The 14,017-nt window shown below is 37.8% G+C and overlaps 1 protein-coding gene and 1 long non-coding RNA gene across 2 annotated transcripts; one reads left to right on the forward strand and one right to left on the reverse strand.

The window, feature by feature from the left end:
- Nucleotides 1–4,560: 4,560 nt before the first annotated feature.
- On the forward strand, nucleotides 4,561–5,007 carry LOC134223225 (uncharacterized). Its single transcript, XR_009982485.1, has 2 exons — nucleotides 4,561–4,771; nucleotides 4,838–5,007. It is a non-coding gene; the product is annotated as an uncharacterized LOC134223225 (long non-coding RNA).
- A 628-nt stretch (nucleotides 5,008–5,635) lies between these two features.
- On the reverse strand, nucleotides 5,636–6,895 carry LOC134226759 (lipid droplet-associated hydrolase). Its single transcript, XM_062707727.1, has 2 exons — nucleotides 6,634–6,895; nucleotides 5,636–6,560 (listed from the first exon to the last, which is right to left on the reverse strand). Exons 1-2 carry the CDS (start codon nucleotides 6,830–6,832, stop codon nucleotides 5,827–5,829), a joined length of 933 nt encoding a protein of 310 aa, XP_062563711.1. The 5' UTR covers nucleotides 6,833–6,895; the 3' UTR covers nucleotides 5,636–5,826.
- Nucleotides 6,896–14,017: the final 7,122 nt, after the last annotated feature.

Below are 14,017 nucleotides of genomic sequence, written 5' to 3' on the forward strand. Positions count from 1 at the left end.
TATACATACACCGGTATACTACATCTCTGTACATACGTCGCTGTACATTGGTCGGTTTTCCATAGTGCACGATTGACGCAACTGTAGTTTTGTTTTGCTTTTTTGGTACATAGGTCGCTCTTAGTTCCCATATGTAACAGTGAGACGTCAAAAATAGAAAATTCTACATACGTCGATTCGTAAAAAGATTAAATTAAAGAATTTAAGATCTGAAATCAGTAAAATCGATGCGTATTATATAAAGTCGTGTGTGATTGTCATGTTGTATCAGGGATGCCAGATACAATTTTTAGAAGTCTGTATTAATCTCAGCAAAATGTCTGTATTTGTCTGTATGGAGTTCATAAGGTACAGGAATTAAAAAAATATTTAAAAATCATGCACTTTTGACAACGTAGAATATCGAGGTTTCAAGAATCAAAATGTCGGTGTAGGACTTAGTCGCGTCAAGTATGATACACTAAAGACAAGTAAGGTTGCTGTTGAGGTCGAAATACGTATTTTTGGAAATTACTCTAAAGTTACCATCAAGTGGTGGAATTAAACGGGATAATACTTTCTTGTCTTATGCTAAGTGAAGATATTCCACTACAAAGCTCTGAATAATGTTCTTATCAATATGTATGCGAATGTAACAAATCGATAATATATACGCAACTTTCTAACTGAAAATCCGTTGGGAAATTCAAAAGAGTTCAGCTCGGAGGAGAGGCACAGAAAGAAAAAATCCGTTTAGAAACCCAAAAAAACGGATCTTTTGGGTTTGCAAACAGAGTAAACCTTTGGTCTTTTTGGGCTTCCGAACAGAACTCTTTTTGCGCTTTTGAACAAAATCGTTTTGGCTTCCGAACGTTATCTTTTAAGGCTTCGGAATCCCAAAAGGATATCCCTTTTACTGAAACAGAAAAAATGCATTCAGAAGCCCAAATGGCTCCACTTGGAATTCCAAAAGTATTCTTTTCGAAATTCCGAGTCCGTTTGAAAGTAAAGTCCAAAATAATTTCGTTCAGAAGCCCAACAAGGTTTCGTTCGGAAATCCAAAAGAATTCTTTTTAGGAAGCCCACAAGAATTTTGTGTGGCAGCGAAATAGCACTTGCCATTTACTATACAAAACAAATACTAAATTACTTTGAAACCATCGAAGTAGGCTCCATGCGAACCATACCTGACAGTCACATTATTAGCAATCAAAGCAATCGGACAATGTGTCAAATGGCATAAGGTGTTGGAAGTACACGTGGCTCCCGCTTGCCTACAGTCAGATTACACTGCACAAATTTCTTCCAGAATCCCAAATAATTTCGCTCTGAAACTCCTTGTTTTTGTTTTACAAACCGTGATTTTTTGGTTTTCTGAACGGAGTTCTTTTCGGCTTTTGAAGAGATCTCTTCTAGGTTTTCGAATCGATTCCTTTCGCGCATCCTATCCAAATTATGTTAGAGCTTCGGTAGGAAATCTATAAGTATCTAATCAGAATCTCTTGCCCAGAAGCAGAAAAAGATTCCGTTCAGAAGCCCAGAACTCTCCCATCGAAAGTCCAAAAGACTCCGTTCGGAAGACCAAAAGTACAGTATACCCCCGCTGATCCGACAAATGTATGGCCGGACTATCGGGGTTTCTCTCGTTAATCCGACTGTCAAATCCATACAAATGAACCAAAACAAATTTGAAAACTGACAGCATAATGTGTTTAAATGGGTGTTGATACTTTTTAATCCGGAAATTTCCAAATTAGCGAGATCCGGACTAACAAGTTGTCGGACTACCGAGGTCCGGATAAGCGGGGGATATAATTGTATTCCGTCCAAAAGATTCCGTTCGGAAGACCAAAAGTATTCCGTTCTTAATTCTAGAACGATTTTGTACAGAATCCCATCAATTCCGTTTGGAAGTCCAAAAGGATTTCTTTGGGAAGCCCAGAGTGATTACTTTCAAAAGCCCAAAAGAATTTCGTTCAGAAAATCTAATAGATTCCGTAAGTGAACTCTGAAGGATTACGTTCGGAAGTTCAAATAATTCTGATTGAAAATCCGTACGATCTGATATATTTTGCGCAACCTAATGGGTTTTTGTGCTTTTGAATGGATTGATTTTGGACTTCTGAATGCAATCTTTTTACGTTCCCGAAAGGAATCGAAGAATCTTTCCGTTTGAAATTCTAAAAGGATTCTGTTTGGCACCCAAAATAGATGCCGTTCAAAAGCCTGAAAGGATCCACTTGGAATTCCAAAATGATACCGTTTGGAAACCTTATAGAATTTCGTACGAAATCCCCATAACGATTTTATTTGAAAGCCCAAAATAGCCCTCCTTAGCCATGCGGTAAGACGCACGGCTACAAAGCAAGACCATGCTGAGGGTGGCTGGGTTCGATTCCCGGTACCGGTCTAGACAATTTTCGGATTGGAAATTGTTTCGACTTCCCTGGGCATAAAAGTATCATCGTGTTAGCCTCATGATATACGAATGCAAAAATGGTAACTTGGCTTAGAAACCTCGCGGTTAATAACTGTGGAAGTGCTTAATGAACACTAAGCTGTGAGGCGGCTCTGTCCCAGTGTGGGGATGTAATGCCAAGAAGAAGAAGAAGAAGAAGTTTTATTGGAAAGCTCAACAGGATTCTGTTTCCAGCCCAAAGTTTTTAAAAACTGAATGTCTGTAAAAGTCTGTAACTTTAATCAAAAGTCTGTATAATGTCTGTAATCTGTATGAAGTCTGTATGCAAGACCAAATGTCTGTATAAATACAGACATGTCTGTATGTCTGGCATCCCTGTGTTGTATTAAAACCCTCGTTTTGTTTACTTTTGTTACATACGTCCTTATGAAAAATTATGCTTGATTTATTTATTATAATGTCAAATTCAAGACAAAATTTTCAAAACGACTTATCTGCTTTTGTAAACAAAGATTCAAACGACAATTTGACGAATCTGATAGCTCTCCCATGCAAACCAGGAGGGTGAAACGCCTGTCATCCGCGGTACAATGGCACTCTACCCAACATCGCTTTTGGTACTTCTGTTTTTGGTACCCAGTTTCTGTGTATTATACCCGAATTCAGCGCTCATTTTGGGTGATTGGCTCGTACGCAGTTAGTGCTAATTATCGGCATTTAACTTCTCCTGGCGAAAACTTGCAATTAGTTGAGATACATCGAGCCTTTTGTGTTTGTATGGCTTCTTTATGTCGAAAAATAGCTCGTCGATAATTTCGAAGTTCTGTTATCATGAATCAAACGAAATTAAAACAAAAACATTGTACGCCATATTGAATGAATGGTGGGTAGGCGTATTAGCCTTCTCTTCAGTCCCCTGATGCAAACCAACATCAACAGGTAGCGGAAACCTTGTTTACAAAAGCAGATAAGTCGTTTTGAAAATTTTGTCTTGAATTGTCAACCACGCTCGTTACACTCAAAATAATCCACACGTCCATGCTACGTGGAAAATCACGTAGATAGCAGAAAATGAACTTCTTTACAGTTTTATCTGCGATAAAGGTAGGGTATCCAATCATGGTTTGAACCAAATGGCGGGTTTCAGATGAGCCGTCAAAACAATTTTGATTTATTTCAATTAAGGGACATGTTAGAACTACGATTTCTAGTTTATATGGAAGCTTAGTTTATTATCTTTCTAAAAACATCCTGGGTGCACATATTTATGCTTAGTTTAATTGAAAAAACTTAATAATTACATAACTTTGATTCGTACCATGGTTTGAACTACACTGTTCATGGTTTGAACTAAATTCGTACCATGGTTTGAACTACTGCAGCAGCCAGCAGCTGCTAAATATAATACTAATCGCATGCATGAAACGCTCAGGAAATGTATAGAAAAGCAAATTTGCTTTACTATTCATCTTCTCGCATTAGATTAGTAACTCGAAACGTGTGAAAATCGACTAAATTATCGATATGAAAATTGATATTTTTCATATTGGAAATGTATACAAAATCTACAGAATGCTCCAGCTATGCGCATGCAGCGCTCCTAGCGGACAGCAGCAGAACATGACTGCATTTACAAGTTCATACCATGATACGAGTTTAGTTCAAACCATGATCAGTTTTTATCTTGTATAACTGTTACTATTTTAACTATTTAAAATTGTTTCTCAATTGTATGATGGTGTCAATCGATTACAGATAAAAATAGCGTTCTTTTGATATATTGATCTCACTCCTGTGTCATAAAATGCGTCCTTTACGAGCTTTTTGAAATTATGCCACTGGTGGGGGGGGATTTAGCGCAAATTCAGGACGTTTTTAAACCGCTTTATTTTATTACTTAAACAATATGTACGAATGTTTAAATAAACTCTATCACTTTCAGAATACCTAAATATGCCATTCATACTGTTTTAGGTTCATTTCCTGCCAATGAGATGGTAATTTCTACTGATTTCAAAATGGTTCAAACCATGATACGCTTTTCACTAGTTCAAACCATGATTGAATACCCTAGTTATTATCGGACATATATAGACGTTACACGAACATTACGGTGACCGCTTCATCACTGTTACGAGAAAATAACGTACACGACTGATATTCATTTTGGCTGCTAATGTTTGCATTCTAAAAATGTAATGATCAGGCTTCGAGGCAAAACAGATTTGTTTCTTTTCTATTTTAAAGTTAAAATTTGTTTGTGAATCACCAGTTCTATATAAATAGATGTAAATTAGTGATAACCAAAAATGGTAATTAATTTTGGTGTTTCAAGTGTATGGCAAGATAGCGAAGCAAAAAAAAACTACGCCGGTGAGAGATTATTTTTTAAATTGTACTTCAATCAAATCGTACATAAATGTTTGCTTATATTCACAGGGAATTAATTGAATCGAGGAATCAACTCAGATCTCTGCCCATGCAAATACTGCTTGTATACACTTCCACTATCAAAAGTAATTTTACAAACTCTGTTGGCAGCGACATTATGAATCGAGTTATGAATATGTGAATTATTTTAAATAAATAAAGCTATAATATCTAAACAATTTTTGCCTTTCTCGTATACTAAGTATACGTAAAGGCTATATGTATTAAGTGTAATATCACAAAATAAAATTCCGAATAAAAATATTGTGTTTATTATACAGTAGAAGAAAAGTCCAACCCCGTACTGCTTACCGTTTTTAATTAAATTGCTTCTAGAATTTTTGAGAAGAGTTTTAAAAACTTCTTCGTATGGCTTCCCGTTTCTTCTTCATGCAACATCAAAGCGCCAATAGCAACCGATCATGTATCACGTCAGTAGCAAGCTACGCATAATTACGTCAAAGTTTTCACATAGGGGAACTGTACCGGTTTTGGCCATGTTCCTAATTTGGCCAATTTTGCGAATAACTCCAAAAATAAAGCAATTCGCGAGGGTTTTATTATTTCCATCAAAAGATATATCCCTCACGGTTCAACTTTGCTTTCAACTGATCGATTATTTTGGAAAAATATGTACTTTCCAGGGTTGGCCAAATTAGGCACTAAGTTGGCCAAAACCGGTGCACTTCCCCTACTCTAATACACTTCCGTTCAATGAAGACGAAGACGTTTATTGTAAATGATCCGCCTAACTTATTATTTTCGTCAAAGTGATATTACCATATATTACTAAAAATGTTGAGAAAATTATTAAGCTCTCTTAGTGGAATGTCTTCAACTGTCATACGACGAGTTTAGTTCCGAAACGTGGTGAAATTAAATAGAATATAGTACCAAACTCGTCTTATGACGGGGAATTTTTTCGAATTATATATTTAAGCTTCAGAAACTTAATGCCTATTCGCTAGTTCCCTTTTTCCTTGAAGTATATTCACAACCTAATCAATCACCCGATTCTTAAGAATCCATTCGCCTACCATAAATCCCATTTGATCAGCACTTCGAAGCACGAAAGCATGTTCAAATTTACGCGTGCACAGCTCCGCGTCGGCATCCGGCACCTTTTCTACAAGCTCTTTATAGTACTTCACTGGAACCCATCCGTCGGTGGTCCCGTAATAGAATTTCAGCCGGCGTGCGTTTTGTTCTATGGTGGCTATATCTAGGCTTCGTACCTTTTCCATTTCGTCCAGGGCCATAAACCACACTTTGTCCATAACTGCTGGGTTGGTGTATTTGAGCGCAGTGCCAATATAATACTTGGGTGCTCGCGTCACGACGAAATAGCAGTAAATAATCCAAATCTTGATGACGTTGGGAAGCAACGCAAAGCACCGATAGAACCACTGAACTATGAAGTAAATTGGCCTGATAATTTGTGTTAGAATAAACCCATTTCGAGCATCCTTCATTCGTTCAAGAGTCGGGAATAGAAAATAGCAGTGCTGAATCTGCTTATTGATGTCTGGGATTTTGAGCAATTGCAAAGCTAGATAGCATCCGATGGAATGACCAACCAGATGAATTTTCACATGCGCTGGGACATATTTACGTATAAAATCGATTTTATGTTGTAATTGCCCTTGGAGGTTGAACAGGTGCTCATTGCCCTCGATTGGTGGTACCGGTTTCTTGTAAGGGCTGTCACTCGCTTCGTCGTGTCCAGCATGACCTGTAAAAAGATTATAGAGGGTGATAACTCACTGAAGGTCAAGGGTAATTACATTCGATTAAAAAAAACCTACCGATAACCCAAACCGGAATCTCCTTGTTGAGACAATTATAAACGGTCGAAAGGAATTTGGTGTAGAAACCGGGCAACCCAGGGTTGCCCGTAATACACAGGACAATTTCTATATGGTCACCCAAAGATTCTTCGATCCACTTGCCCCATGTCAGGATGTGAGTTGGAACTCTTCCTATCACTGGATACGATTCTTGCATTTTTGAAACTAGACGGGAATTGTTGCTTTGCTCAAGGAACAGTCAAATGCAACAAGAAAAACAAATATTTCTCGGGTACTTATTCAAAAGGACGTATGTGATTTTGTAAACAAAGATTCAAACGTCGATTTGTCCGATCTGATGAAACTCCCACGCAAAACAACACCACCAACAGGTAGCCGAAGCCTCTCCCTATCTGTATATGGTGATGGTTTGCGTGGGAGGGCAATCAGATCGGACAAATCGACGTCTGAATCTTTGTTTACAAAATCACATACGTCCTTTTGAATAAGTACCCGAGATTTACCAACGTGTGCAAGTGCAAAGTGCAACAGAAGAACAGTTCAAGACAAAATTTTCAAAACGACTTATCTGCTTTTTGTAAACAAAGATTCAAACGACGATTTGACGAATCTGATAGCTCACCCACGCAAACCAACACCACCAATAGTTAGGCGAAGGATCCCGCTACCTGTTGATGGTGTTGGTTTGCATGGAGAGCTATCAGATTCGTGAAATCGTCGTTTGAATCTTTGTTTACAAAAACAGATAAGTCGTTTTGAAAATTTTGTCTTGAGTTACTGTTACTGTCAATGACTGTAAAATCGGTAAAATCCGTAAAATCAGCTGATTTTGAAGGTTACATCAAAAGGCCTTTTAAAAAATCCGGACGCGGAAAAAAAAACAAATTAATCCACCTATAGACCTGTGCAGGAGTTCATCAAATTCACTCACTCGATGGATTTTGACATTTGAGCGGGTCGTCTTCTCGAACAAAAGTTCATTTTTCGTTCATTATGCGACCCGCTCAAACGTCATAATTTCTTGGGGGAGTTCATTTTGCGTTAGTCTATTGGCGCTTTGATGTTGCATGAAGAAGAAGAAGCAGAAAGATGATAATCGAAAAAATCTTCACGGAAAACCATACGGAGAAGTTTTTAAAACTCTTCTCAAAAATTCTAAAAGCAATTTAATTAAAAACGGTAAGCAGTACTGGGTTGGACTTTTCTTCTACACGCCCGTAACAAACCACTCAAAATTGAGTGAAAAACCACTCATTTTCAGAAAAAGTGGAACAACTCAAAAAATGAGTAAACTGGACTTTACTCAATTTTTAGTAAACACTTCCTCCTGTCAGAAAATGATTCAAATCTACTCAATTTTACAAATGAATAATGAAATGCAAATGATTACATTTTACTCAATATTGCAAACTTTCTGGTTTAGAATGGTATCAATGAAATCTGTGATAAAACAGGGGAAAGGCGGCTTTGTCTGTGTTTTGTTTTATTATTGGCAGAGGGAGTTTTGTACGACTAATTGTTCAAAAATAAATATATATATATATATATAAAGATTCGTTCTATGTTGGTGTTTTTTTTATCTAAAAAACCTCCCAGGCAATAACTAGAATGAACATTGTCAAAACCCTTTACTAGGTATTTTAGATATTTTGTTCGATTTCTCAGTAGTAAACCAAATTTACCAGCATCTTCCCTTCTCCCTAGTGTACCTCAACAATTAGACGGTCTTCTTTTCACTAATGAAGCTGCAAATATTCGATTTATTTCAAATTTTTAATAAAACAAAGTGAAGCTTGTTAAAAACCATCAAACTTGAGATAATATTATTGCTTTTTGATTCATAACAAACGATTTTGATGACTATTCTTCGGCTTCGGCTACCTCCTTGATTGACTTACCAAGCGGTTTACAGATAATTCCCACGAAATCATATAACATTCTCAACTGCTGTGGAACCGTTAATCCGAAAATGGAAAAACATTTCCATAGCCTGAACTGCATGCTCCACCTCCGCGATTTTCTGCCGTCGTAGCTCAAATTTAAGCTCAACTAATTGACCACATTCCGGTAAATGACAGCGGAATCCTTATTTAAAACATTACTTAATTATTTGAATATAATTCTAGGTACATTTAGTAAAAAGCTTACCTCTATAGAGTTTCATAACCTCCGTGTCGACCGTTTTCGACAAACGATCCGTTGTTGAAGAAATTACGCACTTAGTTCACTAAAATTTATACTAAATCGAGGTTTAAGTTCGGAAATAATTCAATTTCACGTCTTAATGGCGTCGGCAATTTTCACTCAAAATCGAATGAAGTCATTTCAATAGATATATGATTACATTTTGCTCAATTTGATAAAAATGTTTTAGTCATTTTTTGACGTATTGCATACTTTTCCGAAAATGAGTGAAAGTTAAACATAAATTGAGTAACATTCAACGGGCGTGTACTGTATAATAAACACAATATTTCTATTCGAAATTTTATTTTCTAATATTACACTTAAAACACAGTATAAGAAAAGTCCAACCCCGTACTGCTTACCGTTTTTAATTAAATTGCTTTTAGAATTTTTGAGAAGAGTTTTAAAAACTTCTTCGTATGGTTTCCCGTGGAGATTTTTTCGATTATCATCTTGCTGCTTCTTCTCCTTCATGCAACATCAAAGCGCCAATAGACTAACGCAAAATGAACTCCCCCAAGAAATTATGATGTTTGAGCGGGTCGCATAATGAACGCAAAATGAACTTTTGTTCGAGAAGACGACCCGCTCAAATGTCAAAATCCATCAGGTGAGTGAATTTGATGAACTCCTGCACAGGTCTATAGACCTGTGCAGCGGTTCATTAAATTCACTCACCCGATGGATTTTGACATTTGAGCGGGTCGTCTTCTCGAACAAAAGTTCATTTTGCGTTCATTATGCGACCCGCTCAAACGTCATAATTTCTTGGGGGAGTTCATTTTGCGTTAGTCTATGGTCCAATGCTGAGATGAGATAAGACAACTCAGAGCTGAATGCTCTCGCACAACTTCCCCACGATTCACACGACGGGCACTTCCAGTGTGACCATATTGTTTCAACTAACTGAAAATTATCAAGGCGCACACATTTCAACCAATAATTATCGAATGTTGAGCTGTTGACCTACATTACCTGATTGCAATTCTGTATACGATGAACACATATTTTTTTCATTCCATTTCGCGCTTAAATTAGCAATACAAAAGTTAATTCGTGTTTACTTGCATCTTTCAAAATTGAAGTTGAAAAATCCCCGACTACTAGCAACACCGCGAAAGTAATAACAAAGCACCCGACTGCAAAATAAAGCAACACTGCGCTTGCCGGCGTCTGTCAAATCGCCCAATAAAAATTGGCCTTTTCTGACAGGCAAATGGATTCAAAAAGGAACAGTGAGATGTCTTATCTCATCTCAGGTCCAATGCACCGAGTTCATCATTGACGTTTGAGACGGGCGCTGTTTACTAATGCTACGTTTTGACAGGGCAAGTGAGTTGAACAACTCAGTTGAATTCAATTGACTTGCAAAAGTTGAACATGTTCAACTTTCTTTTCGTTCAAGTGAATTGAATTAAAGTGTTTACACGTTCAGTTCGCGTTCAATTCAAGCGACTTGCTCAATTCACTTGCCTTGTCTAAACGTAGCATAAGAATGAATACTTTTTCATTCATCGAGTTCATGCAAGTGTTCATTTTTAGTAAACAGCGCCCGTCTCAAACGTCATTGTGTTCATTCGGTGCATTGGACCATAGACTAACGCAAAATGAACTCCCCCAAGAAATTATGACGTTTGAGCGGGTCGCATAATGAACGCAAAATGAACTTTTGTTCGAGAAAACGACCCGCTCAAATGTCAAAATCCATCGGGTGAGTGAATTCGATGAACCCCTGCATAAGTCTATGGTCCAATAGACTAACGCAAAATGAACTCCCCCAAGAAATTATGACGTTTGAGCGGGTCGCATAATGAACGCAAAATGAACTTTTGTTCGAGAAGACGACTCGCTCAAATGTCAAAATCCATCGGGTGAGTGAATTTGATGAACTCCTGCGCAGGTCTATGCACCGAATGAACACAATGACGTTTGAGACGGGCGCTGTTAACTAAAAATGAACACTTGCATGAACTCGATGAATGAAAAAGTATTCATTCTAAGTAAACAGCGCACCGCTCAAACGTCAATGATGAACTCGGTGCATTGGACCATAGGCTATAGCGGTGACGATGCCTTTCTCGATTAAATCAAATATCCAGTCTTCCGCGAGCGGTAATGGCCACCAGCTTGCCTGCGGGTTAGTCTCTGATTTGACGGTGCTGGAGGTCAACTGCACCCACCGTTCGAGCATTTTGATCAATGTGGTATACAAGAAGGCTTGAATTCACTTAATCAGCACCTTCTTAAATGCCACATTGGCCAGAATGCTCGGAGCGCTGGGTGCAGTTGACCTCCAGAAATGTCAAATCAGAGACTAACCCGCAGACAAGCTGGCGGCCATTACCGCTCGCGGAAAACTGGATATACTGAAGGTGGTAACTTCGTTTTTTTCCAATTCCTAGGAATGTTGGCAATTTTGTTTTTCTGTAAAATAAGCATAATACATAATGTTATAATCAAGTTATGACGATCGTGAAATTTTCTTTCATACATTTTTGACAGAGAATTTATAACACATTTTTTTCAAGTTTTGTTATTTGTAACATATTGATATAATTGTTCTGACTAACTGGTCGGGTTGGTAAATATTGCAAATTTCTTCCAAAACGCGAAATGCAAAGATCTTGCAAGAAGTTTCCGACCAAAATGCAAGCAGCGAGCTGTCAACTTTTTTGTGTCAAATCCTATCCTTCCTATGAGCTTGAAAGAGAAGGACGATTAGACGTCAGCTGACAGCTGTCCGTTTGTTTTCGTCGAGCTTTTTTATTCGAAGCGCGCTAAAAACAGTGATGCCAGACTTCCAGGAATGATTTTAATTGTATAATTGTATAATAAAAAAATATGCTTTTGAAGTGAAATTTGTCTTGTTTAAACAAGTATTTTACTGTTTTGAAAATTGAACGTTTCTTGGAATATAGCGTGGCTAAAAACCAAAGATTTTATTTGACTCCTCCAAGATTGAAAAAAAAAATTGTTTTGCGAAAATCAAATACATTTTCATTTTAATTGCCAGCAACACTGGTTGCAAGATGATCAGGCGTTCCTCAACATTTGCTAGCCAGATTGCATGCATTTTGACATTCCACTGCAACCTGCAATATTTCTTTTTATGCGATGTGGGCACATAAAATAGCGGATTGTGAGATTTTATCTACATAAACCATTTCTTCCTTTTCATGTGTTGTTCTTTGATGAAGAAGATTGAATGCAGTGTTGGCAGAGTCATATCTGGGTGGTGCGGATAGAATCGATTTGGTTGTCAAACTGAAGCCAAAATTTTCTATTGTGCCGGAGCCAAACATTGAAGATTGTGGTTATGTTCGTTTCAGATTCTATATTGAGAAGTATTGTTATTATTTGGGAAAACAAATAAAAATAAACTTAGTTTGAGTTTTGTATTATTTGTAACAAATATTTTCACATTACATTTCGAGTGGAAAATTAGTAGGAATGCAATTAAAAAGCACTCGTTATGAAATTTCACGAGATTCAACAGCTGATTGGAGCAGAAATGTATGTAAATCATCAAAAAGTCATGTAGAGTCTTGCGCATTTGTGCGCCCTCATGCAGCATGGAAAGAGAAATTCGAAGAGCGGGAAATGTTTGACAGCTAAGTAACTGCAAAATAATTTTGCTTATGGGATTGATTTCAAAATATCCCGCTACTCGCTTGAGAACAGAAAAGCGGCTCTATCCGCAGCACCCAGAGTCATATTGTCGGCGTAGCACCAAGTTAGAATTCGGAAGTCGGGACTTCCGAACCGAACTTTCTTCCGAAGTTTTATTTGTCAAACTAATTGATGCGTTGTTTAGCGCATCTTTATGCGAATCCAGCGCACTACTTCCGAAGTTGGGAAAGTTATTGTAGATTTACTTGACCAATGGATTCGAAGGTCAGTTCACTTGCCCATTTCAAACGTTCCCTTTTCCAGCAAGGTTTGCCAAACTCAATAAATGTTTGGTAGATTACCTTGTTTTTGCTCCTTGTCTATCAAAACAGATGTCAAAATATCGGAAAAAGAAAGAGAAGTCCGAGGGAAACAGCAAAAAGCACGTGACAGACTTGCCAGTTTTGACAGATTTTACTATGAAGATGGGTGTGAAGGTGAAAACGGCGATTTCAACGACCGTTCAAGGAGCGACTATTTCGAACGGTCGGGTCCAATAGGGAAATCCACGTACAATACCTCTATCTGGAGAAAAATCCAACTTCGGTATAAAAAGCGGTATAAATTTATTCCGGATAGACAATATTTTCTATCCGCGTTTCTCTTATTCAGTCCTCTAGTCGCGGTTATAATTTTTTTGCAATAGCGTCACCCTAATATAATCGATATGGATCCACACATAAATCAAATAATTGCCTATTCGTAATCACACATGAAGTTTATTTCAATATATATTTTATAAGTGGTTTGCGTGAAGAATTGTTATGTGTGCGCTTATATACATAATAACTTAAATCTATGGATTTTTGCCAATAAAAATGTGTGGATTTTTGGTAGTGTATCCTCGCCAGCAAAAGATGTTCCAAATCGATTCTATCCGCACTATAGATAGTGGAATATATAGATGAGCGAAGATAAATCCACTGTCTCCAAACGAACTGTCAAACGTGTCTCCAAACGAGCATGACGTCACGATTTTGTTGGATTAAACAATGTTTGTTCCTCGTACAAACTGGCGGTCTGGCAACACTGTACCCAAAAGTTGTCGGTTCGCAAATTGACCACATGGGTACTAGATGTTAGTGTATGTGTTTTTGATGACAAGACAACTATAGAGAAATGTAAATAAACATATTTTATTATGCCACCATGACTCGTACTGTGTAGTCGACTTTTATTTCGTTGTCCCCGTGAAAGTTCCCGTGTTGTGTTTTTCTTTCTCCCGCGGCCGGTTCCGTTTGTGTTTACCCGTTGCGCTGTGTCCACCTCTGCCCAACAGATTTCAATGGAAACGATAAGGGCTGTGACGTCATATGCGCGTGTGCACGGGCAAAAAAATCGACTCAGCCATGCTTTCGCTCATCTATAGATTCTACTATCTATAATCCGCACTATCCAGCTTTCCACGCTCGGTAATGGCGGCTTATCGGTGTGTAAAAATCAATTGGTCACTGTACTGTTTGACACTAGCTGGAGGAAAGCCCACTGGCGTTCCTGGGTGAGGGGAGGGGAAAAAAGGCCTTTT

This window comes from Armigeres subalbatus, chromosome 3 (genome assembly GCF_024139115.2).
Source record: "Armigeres subalbatus isolate Guangzhou_Male chromosome 3, GZ_Asu_2, whole genome shotgun sequence".
Classification (NCBI taxonomy): Eukaryota; Metazoa; Arthropoda; class Insecta; order Diptera; family Culicidae; genus Armigeres; species Armigeres subalbatus.

Coding starts and splice junctions, on each gene's coding strand:
- LOC134226759 (XM_062707727.1), bottom strand. CDS start 6,832: ATGCAAGAATCGTATCCAGTGATAGGAAGAGTTCCAACTCACATCCTG. Junction 6,561..6,633: donor GATTCCGGTTTGGGTTATCG/GTAGGTTTTTTT, acceptor ATCTTTTTACAG/GTCATGCTGGACACGACGAA.